General features: G+C 38.9%; 1 protein-coding gene across 9 annotated transcripts in view; it reads right to left on the minus strand.

Annotated features, from left to right (window-relative positions):
- WDFY3 (WD repeat and FYVE domain containing 3) overlaps positions 1-15,813 on the minus strand; it is a 183,248-nt gene that overhangs the window by 50,055 nt on the left and 117,380 nt on the right. For all 9 annotated transcript variants that reach the window (XM_010576267.1, XM_010576249.1, XM_010576232.1 and 6 more), the window contains 9 exons: positions 13,981-14,162; positions 12,261-12,492; positions 9,187-9,347; positions 8,015-8,126; positions 7,406-7,596; positions 5,739-5,891; positions 3,146-3,219; positions 2,882-3,043; positions 1,380-1,474 (listed from right to left, as the gene is read on the minus strand). In XM_010576267.1, the coding sequence (XP_010574569.1) occupies positions 1,380-1,474; positions 2,882-3,043; positions 3,146-3,219; positions 5,739-5,891; positions 7,406-7,596; positions 8,015-8,126; positions 9,187-9,347; positions 12,261-12,492; positions 13,981-14,162 (1,362 nt within the window). The remainder of the gene's footprint in view (positions 1-1,379; positions 1,475-2,881; positions 3,044-3,145; positions 3,220-5,738; positions 5,892-7,405; positions 7,597-8,014; positions 8,127-9,186; positions 9,348-12,260; positions 12,493-13,980; positions 14,163-15,813) is intronic.

Genomic DNA, 15,813 nt, shown 5'->3' on the forward strand with positions numbered 1-15,813 from the left:
AGGGGGTCGGTGGAAGGGGGTGGGGAATTGCAAGAAAAAAACCATGATACTTCCCAACTGCCTCCAAATCTATGAAATGGAGAGAAAAATTAGTTTCCTTGTCTTTCAGTAGATCCCTAAACTCATCACCAGTTGAAAACCACTTACTGCAAAACAAGCCAATGCATGCAGCTCAAGACTAGCTTTACAGTTATTTTGCAAATCTCTCCTATTGTACCTTATGCTGTCAAAGGAGGACCATATTTTTACATTATTCAAACAAACAAACAAAAAGTCAGGACTTGAAGCAACATGCAAAAATGTAGACAGATAAATGGACACTTGCTGGGCCAAGGTTTTGTGCGCAAGTCAAACACAAAGCATCTTCTATGGCAGAAATACAGCAGAACTGATGGAAGACCAGTAACCTAAAAATCTCATGTCCTTTGCCTCAATCAAAAGCTTCTCTCTCCATTCCTGCCACAGCCTGAATTTCTCCCCAAGGTTCTTCAGTCCCCCAGGTAGGCAAAAAGCAGCTCAGGCTGTGGTTAGCCTGGGAAAAAAACCACTGCTGGCCTGTAGTGAGAAAATCAGTCTGGATCTCTCTCCAATACCAACTCCCTCTTTTTCACTAAAAAGCTCGAAGTTAATCATCTTCGAGACCGCAATAAGCAAAAGTATTCAGAAGGAACAGGAGAGACACAGGGGGATAATGGCGAATGTGAAGACTGCCTAAACCTTGTTCTTCAGGAAACCAAACCAATAAAGCCAACTGTAAAGCAGAAACACTTCTCTCTCACTTGTCCCTGTGCACCAGTATATTCCCAGGAGATGCAGAAACAAACAGTCTTTGGGAACTCCCTTCTAGTTATTTGGGTGACATCCAAATGTGGGGCTAAAACATTTCTGTTCAGGGACACTGATCGAAAATGCAATTGCATAAGCCTCTTTTCTTTAGGAAAACTAAGGTAGAAATAGTCTCAAAACAATTCAATATAAGCATTCTTGAAGGACAGTAAAACTTTTTTTGCCTAAAAAAATAACTAGGCTTAGTTAATCCTTTTACTTCCTCGACACCTGGATGGCAGATGCACCTAGTAATCCATTTTTTGTCTTTTTTCCTCTCCCCACAAAGAAGCAAAGATGCACAGCTGACTTGAAGGAGTAAGCGAAGGAAACAGAACAAAACCATGAAGTGTTAATGGAAGGAAAACAAAGAGTACATGGGTTTTGCACTGCTTTGCACACAATACCGAAAACTAAAGTAACCACAACTAACTGGCAGCCAGGTTATAACAAAATTACAATATTGCTAATGACACTATTTCTGCATTATTTAAGCGCAGAAGAGATCTCAAAGTATTTCTCTTCTACTGCTTCTAAGACGTGCCATCACTTACCACTGTCAAGCTTTTCTTCACTGTTTATTTCCATGACTACAAACTTCTCACAGACTGCAAATGTAGGTAAAGTGGAAGAGATGAACTGTCCAAACCTTGTTGTATAGAGAAAAAACATCATTCACTGATATGACAGATGCACTCTCATCTATCAATAATTCACCCTAAATATAAAAGCATAACACTAGCAAGAGGGAGATACCCAAAAATGTCAACTTTCTCACATCTGAAGATTGAGGAAAACGGTCTTCATCTAAAGTTACTAGCCAAAACCAAAATTAACATGTAGTAATTAATGGAATCTTTGCATGCAAGTCTGCAGGTAAGGGACCCTGAAAATGCTAGGATTCAAGAAAGGAAACTGGGAGATACCACCAAGTCCTAGTAAAAGGAACATCACAAGTTAAAGAAAGGAGAACAAAACATTATTCTCAAACCATTACAGCGGAACAAGTATTACATCAAAACCAGTGATTACTCAACTGGTATAACATTTATGCCAATACCTTGAGGAGATGTAAAACAAGGTCATGGTTTTCCAAGACAAGACAATGATGTGGTACTCAAAGAAAGGAGATACAATATATTCCTCTTTCCTCTGGAACTAACCTGAAATGGTCCCTAGCCAGTATAACTTTTCCCAAGTTAAACAATATTTTTCATTTTTGTTTCCAGGAAGGAGAACAAGAAACACTCAAGATAGGCATTCTACAATCTGTTCTGTAACCATTTAAGCATAAAATCAACAGTTTTATTCTTGAATCATTTTTTTTTGTTCTGTATAATTAAAACAAAGACAGGTAAGATGTTCAGGTTGATGCTTCTGATATCTTTAATTGTACTTAAAGCAAGAAACTGAAAACATGACCACTTGTATGCAAAGAACTCACAAGGTCTGCAATATTTTATCCATTTCCATCATAATGAAATGGGAGATGAGAAAAATTAAGTTATCAAGGAGTTGAACTCGTCTAAAAGCATTTCAAATATTCCTGTACATATGAATTGCAATTATTTATGTAACTTTCGTCAGTCAGAATTAATAGTACTATATCCGACAGCCTTAATTTTTTTTTTTTTTTTACAGTGATGATTAAGAAAAAATTTTGAACTAAACCTTTCATGCAGAAGAGTAATCAAAGCTGCATTTTAACCAGAAGTATCATTATATTCCATCTCAACTAATGGTATTTAAGAAAAGTGCTCAGTGCTTCACATGAACAAGGGAGCTGCAATACAACACCTTTCGCCTGCAGAACATTAAGCCAGTTTAATCCCTCAGTCATACCTGGTTAGATACACACTGAATTTAATATGCAAATCAAGGTATTAACAAAATTATTGCCTATGTCTCATTCAGTCTAGCTCTCAGAAGAAAAAATTCAGCACATGAGCATTTCATGTTACTTGTTCCACAGCAGTATGACCATTCAGTATTTTTGACCAAGATCACCAAGATAATAAAAAACAAGAAAGCCAGAATTATCACAGGTGTGGGCTACCTGAGCAAGTCATAGCTGCTAGGGAAGCCTTGAAGCAAAAAGCTCAGCACATTACTAATCGCAGCAATAGTAGGCTGGGACAGAGACGTATCTCGAAGAGTCAAGAGCAGTCTTGGGATGAGTTGGAATTCCCTCATTAACTTAGCGTTCTTTGCCGCTTCGCTGGAAGAAGGAAAGAAAGGAGGTGGCAATTTAAAATTGGAGCATCCTCTACATATTACCTAATCCTCTAAGTCTCATTACTAGGCTGGCATTGGCTCATACCTTGACTCAGTGAGAAGTTCTATGAAGTGCTCAAATAATGACAGATGAAGCTCATAGGGTGCATGAAGCCAGACCTGAAACACAGAATAAACAATGATACATTTTGTACACAAATCCACTTTAAGATTAAAAACTGACATTAATATACCAACGGTTATGAAAGGCTTTAAGAGATTAAAACTGTTTGTCTATGTAACTGTTTACCTGGCCATTGCACTCAAATGCTCACTGCAAGGTTCTCAACTCTTTATTCTTCAACTTCAGATAAAGTATTAGATATACTAGTGAAGACTGAAAAAAACACACATTGGTACCAAACATATTCTGTGTAAGCATATCATGCTGAAAACTTTTAAAGAGTTCTAGACAAAAAAGGTACACACTATCTGGAATTTCTCTTTAAACAGATGGTGCAATGACTCCAACCAAAGGAGATACTGGGGTTTGCAAGGCTGATGTGAAATGCGGTGTTAAGTTTATTTGGCTTAAGTAAAGATTTTCTCTTTGTAAAATTAGCTTACTATTTTCTGCCAAGATTAAACTCAAGGTCTTCCCTGATTTTGACTTTTTTTTTTTTTATTTTTACCCAGCATTTCCTGCACACTGTTTTAAATTACTTAGATCCTCTACAAAAATAATAATAAAAAATAATCAATTTTTAAATCAATAGAAGTAATAAAAGATATAAAAGCCAGAAAGCTCACAGTTACAGCTGTAAATCTTAAAACTGGCTTGCTATTGAACAAAGCATAATTAATATTTGTGCACTGGTGTATAAAACTGGCTTAAATGAAAAGCTGTCTAGCTTTTGCTTTTCTTCTATCTTATCATCTAAAATGATCAGAACAAATCTTTTCATTTCCCTGTTTAGCAAAAGAGTAAGAATATCTAATCTATCCAATTTAAGTGAAATGTTTGGGTCACTGATTTCTGAATACAGAAATAAAATAAAAAATTATTAAAAAAAAATCAAGCCAAAACCTGAGGCTTTTGGAAAGTTTCTTTTTAGTGACTCACTGACCAATTACTTGCACTTTAAAAAATTTTTTTTTAGTCTCTTAAGTGTGTTCGTTCTCCAGTTGTTCTTGGTCTTCAGGAAAAAAAAAAAAAAAAGACAAGAACTAAACAATATGAAATTGGATCTTTTGTACAGTAGTTGCTGTCTGAGTGACTATATACCAGTTATGAAATTTCTCAGCTGGTTCCTTTATGGGGAAGAGAAAAAAAAAAAAAAAGAAGAAAAAGGGAGAAGAGTATTCTTCAGCAGAATTCAAGCCTCACTGTAAAAGGAGCTGGGCTGTGATTCACACTCTTCTCTCTGCTAAATAGTTCATCTACCTTAAGAGCTCTACCACAAATATTACCTCTTGTAGATGTAATAACTTCTTTTAAGTCTATGTTTAATTTTGTGAGCACAAAGAAAGCATTATTGTTATTTAAAAGGTTTGTTAAAGAATAACTATTTACATGATACTGAAGAATTTATGTTTAGACAGAGCACAAACTTATTTCTAGTTTTAACGTTACACCTCAAGAAAAAAAAAAAAGAGGAAACTGGTTGGTGACAAATTTCCTCTGTATTAGAACCCCACTAAGGTTAAAAAAAGAAAAAAAAAAAAAAAAGAGGCTTAGGCCTGCCCTTTTCATTTCCTCTTTCTTGGTGCCATAATTATAGCATATCATTGATCTTGGCAAGAGGGGTGGGTAGTGGGTGCATTAAAGACCTTTATGTTCTCGAAAAAACGAAGTTTACAAGACCTGTTAATTTTATTAAAATGAAGGCTATAGGAAGCAGCAGAAGTTTTTTCCAGAGGTGAGACCCTTAAATAAAAGTTTCCAGGAGCGCTATGAAATACTCAAATAGAGATCTAAACGGATAATTCCATAAAGCCATTTGTGCAAGATGGACTTGCACTATTAAGTCACTATCTTATAGCTGGACTAGTAGTGGCAGTAATGTTTTTATTTATTTATTTATTTTAGTATATATGAACCAGAATACTTTTAACTCAGTCTGTGTCACGTACAGATAATGCCAAAGGAGAAAACACTAAACGATGAGCTCTACGCATTCTTTATCAGCCATTATTACATTAGCAATTCCTTCTGAACTTCTCTACTTTCCTTAGTTTAACACAACAACACTTAAATATTTCATAGGTCGTGCAAGCAGAATTTTAACTGCCTTACTATTAACTTTGCAGGAGATGTATGATAAAATGATTCCTATGTGCTATGTTGAAAGTTTACCTCCTACTGTTATTTTCAGTACATCTTTCATGCTTCAATATATGTACTGCAGTAGAACACACAGGTTAATAGAAATTGCTGAACAGAAAACTACAAAACATATCTTCTAGAACAACAAAAAGCAGAAATGTCTGTGGTACCCATTCATTGTTTCTACAGTAATTCAAGCCATTTCAGCAGAAAAAGTTACTAATAATCTTGCTGCTCAGCTGCTTTACTGTACTATATATGAAATAGTAAGTTCTCAGGATAACAGCCTAGTTCAATATTTAAGGTACGCTATCAGCATCTGACTTAAACCCTATCCAACTTCATCATCACTTTTCTGTGCAGCCATACATACTTCAAAATCACAGAGCAGATCCTGGAAGGCAGCAGAATTTGGAATAATGGACGTTTCATGCCCGCTATCGACAGTTCCCACCAAGGAAAAGGTCAGATGGAGTATGTGGCTGTTCAGAAGGGATCGTTTCTTCTTTAACAGCATTGCCAGCAACTTCAACAAGTAAACAGAAGAAGAATTAGTAGCCTATGAACACACAGCAACATTGTCTAAGCACAAAGAAGCATGGATGAAATGTCTGTGTCTCTTTAGAGAAGGCTCTTAAAGTATGTCTGATAGTTGATACTCTTGATGAAAAAGCTTCAAAGTGGCATTAGGGTTGATTAGAAAAGTGGCATGTCCAGGACACCCTCCAGCTCATAAAACATCTGTTCTACACTACAAACAGTATCTAGGCCCTGAGGATTAGGCATACACACCCCCCACCCTCAGCTCTCTGGTAGTCAGTCACAGTTTAAGACAGCGTATGATACAATCTCAGATAGTTTTATTCCTGGACAGCAACCATGGATATGGCAGACAGAGCGCCCCTAGAGTACTGCATGCACAAATGAGAGGTATTCTGGCACTGAAGAAAAGTAGCCATGATAACGTAAATCTGAATAAGCCCGACTTTCTTTTTTTCTTGCTGCCCTTTGTTGCCCTAGGCATGACCATAGATGTTGGCCTTTCAGGCCTCATTTCTGCTCTAACTTCTTACAATCTGGGTTGGGAAAGAACCAATTACCAGATGTACTACTACCGTTTCTCATCTTCTGATGCGAACTTGTTAAACTCTCAACATACTGGCCTGTTCAGCTTCACCATCCTCCTTGAAACATTACTGAAGAAATACAGATTTCTGGAAATCTCTCTCAAACCATGCTATTTGCTGAGGTGGAATGTAAGGTTGTATGTGATGATCCACTGACGGCTTATGGTGCAAGGAGGACACTGTCTAGATTTATTTGGTCAAAGTAAGCCAAGGTCTGCAACAGGATACATGCAATAATGTTCTGATGTAACTATACTAGCCATTAGCATTATAAGGTTTGTAAATATACAGCCCAAATCACAGCACAAACTTCCTGTTTCAGTAAAGCAGTCTTCGTGAGAAACGTAAAATGCATTGGTCATGTAAAGATCTTCTCAAGTCTTCTCAAGTCAGTCAACCAATCCTTCTGCATAACTGATTGCACTTTCCCCATTCCGATGGAGAATTAAGAATTCTTCAGCTTGAAAGCAAACAGTATCACTAACTATAAAGTCTGTGCAGTCTCCTCAAAATGATGATTCTACGAGTCCACTTGTTTGGTTTTCTTCATGTGTCCCTATTGTCCTCTCTTGCTGGCAGACCATGGAGACAGACACTCCCAGGCTTGCCAGGGTGGGTTCACAATCACAGGAAAAGAATCATCTAAGTGCCACAGTTGTGCTGTTCCTTGCTATTAATGAAGGCTCAGTTTCAGCAAAGCAGCTAAACATGCACAACTGCTTAGCAAAACTTTCCACCCTCTCCTGTAAAACCCATCCTAAATAATGCAGTTATGCTAATTAGCCAAGAGGTCACTAAACTTAAGAGCAGAAACTCAGGTTACCACAACACAACAAGGAATTTCCATGGGAACTGCTAGGACAGATGGTGAAACTCAGTCTGCATGATCTGTTTTAAGACATTTCTTACATACCTGATAACCTCTGATTCTTTCCATTTCTTTGCTGGCTAGTGGATTGCTCTTTACCACACAGACCAAGGCCTTCACAGCTGCATACAACCCTTCTACATCTGATGCCATAGCTACAAGTCCCAAAATAGCAGCAGCTCCACCAATGTACTGCAGTGTAGTGGCAACAGGCTTGGGGACAAATGTTCTTACTCCTGAGCACAGGCACAGAAAACACATTAAAATAGAATGAAATCTAATTCTTGTAGAAATCATTGTGAATACATGCAAGTAATTTGCATTCTAGCACTGCTTAAATTAAGAAAATAATATCACTAGAAGAACTATGACACCTCAGATGAGGAGGTGAAGGAAATACTGCACTGGAAAATAGTCTATGACCTAAGGTAACTTAGTGTATTTTCATAATGATTACATATTAACTGAAACAAGCACCCCATATCAATAAAAAAAAAAGATAATAGTATGTCCATAAAATATAACAATGTTGAATAAATTTAACAATGTACCATTAACATTCATCAATTACATGATTTATCTTCTAGACCTAAGTTCTTATTGACAAGTAATTAATCATTTTTAAACAGAGTGATTCTCAATTACTCAACTCACCCAAATATCCTATCAAAGCTGCACCAATGGAGCGTGCTGGTCCATTCAAATGCCCTGCTGAGTTATGTAGCAGCTTCACAGGTGTGGCATTTTCATGAGAAGAAATTGCCAGCTGAACAAAACAAGAAAAAAAAAAAAAAAGCAGGGGCTAAAGGGAAGAGGGTTTTTTTATGCAAGCCTGAACATAACTTGTGTATTTTCCTCCTGTGACAGAGCAATAACATAAACCAAAATAGAACTATTCTAGAGTCATTAAGACAGTCTCTAAAGTAAAGAGAAATGTCTAGTCTCCAAAGTTTAAGGAAGATTAATCTAACTTTAAAAATAATCCCACCAGATCATAGAATGGTTTGGGTTGAAAGGGACCTTTGAAGATCATCTAGTCCAATCCCTCTCTTGTGGGCAGGGACTTCTTCCACTAAATCAGGTTTCTCAAAGCACCATCCAACCTGACCTCAAACACTTCCAGGAATGGGGCGTTCACAGCTTCTCTAGGCAACTTTTTCCAGTGTCACGCCACCCTCATCGTAAAAAGTTTCATCCTTATGCCCAATCTAAATCCACCTTCTTTCAGTTTAAAACCGTTGCCCCTTGTCCTGTCAACTACATGCCCTGGTAAAAAGTCTCTCTCTGTTGTTCTTATAAACCCCCCATATGTATTGAAAGGCTGCAATAAGGTCTCAGAGCCTTCTCTTCTTCAGGCTGAACAACCCCAACTCTAAGCCTTCCATCATAGATGGTTCTTTGAACAAATAATTCACTGATTTTAAAGTACTTTGAAGAAAAATATAAACCAATATTCTGGTTTCCAAAGCTGAATCATAGTCAGAGGACTAAGCTGTCAGCTTTGTTCACCTGCAACAGTAGAAATACTGTTCAGTGAGATAATCTTAACTGGTTTTCAACGGGCTTACAAGTGCCATCTACATTAAAAAGCTGAAATACTTCCAAAAGGTGCTAAGATACATAGCTACTAGTAATCTCAAGAATGCAAATAGAATCGAGGAGTGCAATCTCCTCTCAATTTTTTTTTTAAAACCATGAAAATGTTTATGGGCAACTTCTGCAAGTACATTATTGTTCCTAGTTGCATTGAGCAAATTGCCTTGAAAGAAGTTAGAAGAAAGGAACCAATAAGTAGTACGTATTAACCAACTCATTTCCCAACATACCTGTTTGGCAATAGCTTTACTATCCAATTTGTTGTAAACTTTCCTTATTTTTGCCACTGTAAATGAAGAAACTGACAGTGCATAGAGACCAAAAGAGACCTTCTCTTCTGGTACCAAAGATACTGGGGATGGGTTGATTCCTTCAGACTTTGAATCTTTGCCTTAAAAACAAAATAAAAGTTCATTTCAGTAATAGCACTGTTTTTCTTTTCAGTTTCAAGAGTAAAATCTTAAGCAAATTATATTTCAGAATAGGTATAGAAGAAAGGTTTCACAAATAGCTGAGATGTTATATTGTCTTTGCATACTTGCTTGCTCTACCAAAGAGTAGTTTGATAGCACACAAGTCGTGGAATAAATCTGCTGTTTAAGATAAAAGGGCAATGCACAGCAAACATTTCCTTTCGAGAAGGTCTACAGTATTAGCCTGTAATGGCAACTGGCAGCCTGTGGCTTGGCCAAGCAATAGAAGATGTGGTGCTTCCTCATCTGAATTTTTGGAAGGCAACATAACTCCTGTACTCAATTTGCATACAGCCTAAGGGCTGTTCACTTCCCTTCCCACCTGAAGAAAAACAAAGTAATCAAAAAACAGAGAAGTATTTGGTACATCTGCATCTTTGCCCGTGACAACAGGCTTTTTTACAATGGTTTGCTAGGAAAACCACCTTAGCAAATGGTACAAGAGATGCAAGACTGAATACAGACCAAAAGGCCCAGGCATCGAAGAGAATATACAACTGTATCTTTAATATTTTGTATCCACTGCTCCAAAAGTGGATGCTTCTTGTGAGGTACTGCAAACACTATGATTGACAGCTGTCTACAACGCTCAAAGGAAGTGTGAAAAATTCAGCACCTGAAAGCTCAACATAAAGATTCACTTCTGCATCTTCATTCCAGGTCAAAAGGTGCCTCCAACTCCAGTCAAACACATTAATGGAATTAAAAAAGCATGAAGGCTCTTCACCTAACACTGAAACAAGTGAGAAGCTGGGTGTCTACCTAATTTGTTGAATCAGGGTCAAGTCTCTGTCAAGTCTTACTTAAGAGACAGTTTCAGAAGTCTTGGCTTCGCCATAAATGAATTCCTCATTGGATCCTCTGCTCACATGGATGCCCTGAGAACATTCCTCCATGTCAGCAAACAGACAAAGGAATTCCTTCTCCTGAATTAGTAACTGCTCTCTGAGGGGTCTTTCCAAGACTTAAAAGACTATCAGGTTTTTCATTTTGTTTAAACACAGGACTAATTCTCAGAAGATGGCAGTCTTGCTTACTGAAAACAGGGACAAAACTTCCAAAAGAAGCGTTGCATGGGCAAATGGCAAGTCAGACACAATTTCCCTGTAAAGGACAACAGCAGAAGACTGCAAGGCCTCTTCCCTTCTCCAGTATTCCCACAAATAATTATTAAACTAAGGAAAACCAAGCATTTTGGAAAGAGGGGCCAAGATAAAATGGTAAGATACACAGTTCATACTGCACACCCTATCAAACTCCTTATGGTTTGGCATAGTGCACATGATGTGAACAGAAGCTTAGCCCCAAATAGAAACACGCCTTTTGTTCTGGAGCAGACTGCTCCTGAAATACAACGAACTGAGCAAAGCTTGTGCAAGAGAAATACACCGCCACACTGGAAAAAGTCAGTATGTTAAGAAATGAAGAATTTTTTTTTAAGTTACTGTGGGCTTCCTGGTGAACATGGCTTTAGCATAAAGGCAGGAAAATCTTTAATTCTTGGAAGTGAATGAACAAATTCACATTCACAGAATTTCCTTTGGCTAATTCGGTACTTAAAACTTGCACATTGCCAGTCAAAATGCCTTGCAGGAGAAATTATAATTGACTAGCAGATACCTAAATCTATAGTTGCTCGCCAGGTTTGTCTAGCTGTCAAAAAAGCAAGTATGTGGCACAGATCTGTACATGACAATTCAATTCCCAAAGTTTTTCACTCAAGATGGGCAAGGAAAGCTACATTCTTTTTCATAATACTTCATTCTTTCACAGCCTGAACATCATCTACATTTGGGCGGGTGGAGGTGTCTGTCACCACTCTAGGGAAAGCTTTCACCATGAAAAGACTCTGTGCACTGCCTGTACATACTTTTGTTTTCCTACCACTCTCATCACTCACTGCCTCCTTCCTTGAGATGGTGACAGTTTCTCTCCAGAAGAGCTGGAAAGCATTATGGTCCTCATGGAGAAAGACAGTGCAAGGACAAGACGACTTGGATATGTTCCCCATTTTTATTTATATTTCACTGAAAAGCCCTGCGATAGCCAGGTAAAGCAAAGAATATCTTCTGACATAATATTGATGTTAGCGAGGAGGTACTCTAACTGCGCAGAAAGACAGGGAGCTCTACAGAACAGGAAAATCTCGCTAGTGACAGAGCATCTTACCAGAGCTAATGAAGAATCCATTGCCTGAATATTTAAAAACCGGGCTATGGACACACACTTCTAACAAAGTTATTTACATCTTTTTGTGTTGCACTCCCCCCAATTTCAAACACGAACACTTAAAAAATGTAACAGAATTGCCCACATTTGTTCGCAACAAATGCTTAAAGACTATCCGCTGCACCACAATCCCTCGGGTTTGTTTTTTTTCCTCTCAGTTGATCTATTTAGGCCCTATAAACAATGACATTTCGAGACAGCTGTCTTTAAAGTACAGAATACATTGCAGATTTGCAGATGAGTGCTATCACTAGAAACCGACAAGTTAAAATGCCTTTCCAATTTCACTTTCTACAGATAAATATAATATATAGCATGAATAATGACAGCTTTAAGCGTTTCTAACTGGTTTAAAACCAAAATGAGGAATACAAGCACTTCTATCATACCTCAGTACAAGAGGTACCAGAAGTATGTTAAAACAGTAATTTGGATTTCTATCATCCTCTTCAATAGCAGCTACTAATCTTCTCCCTATGAACAGCTAGCTTTTCCTCTCTCCTACCGCATACTCTCCTTTCTCACCTCTTCTGTCAATCTGCACACAAAAGATTCTACTACACCCATGCAAAGTTACTAGCTGCCATTTCATTTGTACTTACATGGTACATATACTGCTTGAAAACTTCCAACGTAATTTGGTCCCAGCTCATAAATGGTGCTAATACCTGGGGCAGGCAAAACTTCCTCCAGGAAATGCGTAGGGCCCAAACGCCACACTAACGAAGAGAGCTGGCGCTGTGCGGGTGGTGTGCCAATATAGGCATAAACAGTGCTGACTACAGGTGGATTGGCAGAACCAGACCCACTAGGACTACTATGAACATAGTGAAGCTGTAAGGGAGAAAAACATGGTGAAGTTATTGAGAGAGCATGGTTACCATGAAAAGAAAGTAGGCAGACCAGAAATTCAGGAAAGCATTTTGCAAACCAGGGGATGTACCGAACAACTGCTATGTAACACACAGTATTCTGATACTTTACAGCAAAACTCAGTGAAGAACATTAATCAGAAGGTAAATGCAAAGATCACAAGTTAAGTGGCTTTCTAAAGATGAAGGTGTGTATGGAAACACAGGATGAGAACATGCGAGTTCTGTGCTTAAAAACACTAAAGAACAAGGCTGTATCTTGATTCTAAAAACATGGTGCTCTATGACGGTCATTATTTTTTGCGAAAGCAGTAAGACGATCTCATAAACTTGTGTTCTTCCTTCTCCTTTTTCAGCCAGTGAAAATATGCCTTTGGTAATCATACTGTTTCGAGCTAAAGTGCAAACGTGATTAATTGAATCTGCTAAGATTTTCAGACAGCAATAAAACAAATATGTGAGTAAGATGCTGGCCTATATGTAACGACAATAACAATCTCACAGGCATTTTCTATCTACCTTGTAAAAATTCTTTTACCAGCTATTGAATATAGTCATGTATGGCCAGATAGATGGCCAGATATATGCTTAAGTATTACAGCTATTAGCATAACAAAGTTACCATAGTCTTCTTTCTGCAAAAGAAATACTGAAAGGTAAACTCTGAAAGCTGAAATATTGTTCCACCTATAGCAGTACAGCAACGCTAGCTAATTTACAGCCCACCCCAGGTTTAGCTTACTCCCTTAAGGCCCACACCTGCCAGGTGCCAAATGCTCTTTGGTTACTGGTTACAGGTCAGGAATACTTTCTGCTCAGTGGACAGGTCCACAGTGCTCTTTACTGCTCTCTGCTTTTGGCCTCCTAGTTTCTTCCACCTAATAACAAAATATTGACAACTAAATGTGTACCACCAACTAATAACATCTCAGTGGCTATCACTGACAAGTTCTCGGGTGGCAAGAGGGTTGTGAAAGGAACAATCTGAATAAATTGGCAAAGCTGTCTTACTCTGTAATCTCCCTATTATTCAACGTTAGATCTGCTATGTGGTCCTGCGATAGATAAGTCTTCTTCAGCTTTTTATGATCCTTCTAATTAATCTAGTCAGCAGCATCTCTGTGCCACACTTGCCTCACATTGAATGCAACATGTCCACCTCACTTCAGTGTTACTATTGCTCATGCCTGAGAAAGTATTCATTATCTTCTCCTCTGAACAGGACTAGGGCTGGCTCCAAGCTGTGTATAGTGAGCGAAGACCCCTTTTTGCAAGGCTCCTCATTTTGTGGGGCTTTTGTTTGTGGTGGTGGGGTGGGGTTTTTTTAGGGGGGGAAGGGTGCATTGATTTGTTTTCTTCTTGTTTTGTGTGGGTTTTTGCACATATATACGTGCAGAGAGAGAGAAATCACTCCAACCAGTAAAAATGAGGATTTAAAGGTTTATTTTACCTTAACAGTGTTAACAAGCTGTCCATCAAGGTAGAGTGCAGCTGTGCTGTTCTTTAGCATGCCTTTACTCATGACCAGAACTAGGTGATGCCACTGGCCTTCCACAATGAGGTCACCACAGCGGAAACGGGCACAACAGGGAAGAATTTCATAAAATGATGATTCCTCACTGAAGTCATCAACTAAAGGAAAAGTACCAGTTAGTGGGCACCAGTAGAAATGTTATAAGAAGCTTAAAACAGACGAATATGTCATTAGACTTTATGTAAAACAATCTACAGCAATACATTAAACCCAAATTTTTAGAAAGCACATAGTTAACAAAAATACAATTAACAAGATATGAATAAAGTCATATGATTAATAAGAATGAGTTTAGACTTCCAAATACAAGAACTGAAAGAATGAAATCACATTTTTTGAGAAGTGTTCAGACCAAATTGTCACAGTTTGACAGGCTAAACATACTTAAATACTTGCACACTAACAAACTAGTATAGTTTTGGTAGTATCAATGACAGGTCTCTTCTTCCTTTGCCTTAATTCTTCTCTAAGAAAATTCTCAGGATATTTTTAGACTTTTGATAATTATGTTTTACTTCTCCCCTTTTATCCTCCCTCTGAAATTTTAGCTGGAATGACAAGTTTGCTCAAGTTTTTACTAACTTTCTCATGCCACCATGCAAGTCACAGAAAGACCTTTTATTGTTTTTCTAAACAAGTTTTTACAGCAGTAGTCAGCAAGAAATAACAGATGTCTCTCCAAACCTACAGAGCTGTTTATCACTTTTCTCACACTGTGGAGAGAAAGTTACCCATATTTCCCAGACTTTCTCTTCACACTTTTCCCTGCTCCACCATGGTCTCCTCCACAGGCCTGACTACCTGATCCAGTGTGGTCCTCTCCAGGGGCCACAGGGGATCTCTGATCTGGCCCCCTCCCCTCCTTCTGTTCTCACCTTTGTGTCCTCAGGGCGCTTTCTCTCACATTTTTTTCCCTTACTCCTCACTCCATGCAGCGTTTCGCCCCTCTTACATGTGTTTTCCCAGAGGCACCACGAGCCTGGCTGCTGGACTAAGCTGTGTCCTGCAGGGGGTCTGCCGCGGAGCTGGCTGGAAGTGGCCATGTCTGGCATGGGGCAGCCCTGGCCTCTTCCCACAGAAGCCCCCTCTTGCTCCCCAGCACCTGCCCACAGACACTCAGTATAAGCTTGCCACTATCATGCTTAAACAATTAGGTCACACACAAAAGAAGATACAAGTAAAAAGATTGTCTTTTAAAGCATCTGTGTCAGAATCATGCTAAATTACAAAGCATAAGTGAAGTTAAAGAGGAGGATGAAAGCCTAAAACTTTTTTCCTTAATAAAAGCCACAAATAGAAAGCCTGGCTAGCAAGACACACATCAAGCACAGACTGGGGGTACTTGTAACTCAAGCCTCAGCACAGTGGCTTCTCTTCTTCCCTTTTTGCAGTTCTAAGGAAAATTAATTTTCTGAAGTGCTGCCACTGAAGGGTAGTTCAGGGCTGAGACATTTCTGTCCAAGTCAAAATGAAGACTTCACGATGTCTTGCCTGTTCCATTTCAGTACTGTAACCGCAGCGAGTCGCCCTTGCCTTCTCTTCACCCTATCAGCAGTGGAGCCTGGGATGTAAGGCCACCACCAGCTGCTGTCGGGCGAGGCGAGCTGCACCCGTGGCTCCATCGGCCACCCTCGCAGCAACAGTGAGAGCAGTCAGAGACAGATGCCTGCCTTCCAGACACGCGGCCAGAGGAACCCACTCCCAGCCTCTCTGCAGGGGCTGCAAACCACAAGCTGCTGACCACCCATC

The sequence above is a fragment of the Haliaeetus leucocephalus genome, unplaced genomic scaffold (genome assembly GCF_000737465.1).
Source record: "Haliaeetus leucocephalus isolate CR32 unplaced genomic scaffold, Haliaeetus_leucocephalus-4.0 Scaffold21, whole genome shotgun sequence".
Classification (NCBI taxonomy): domain Eukaryota; kingdom Metazoa; phylum Chordata; class Aves; order Accipitriformes; family Accipitridae; genus Haliaeetus; species Haliaeetus leucocephalus.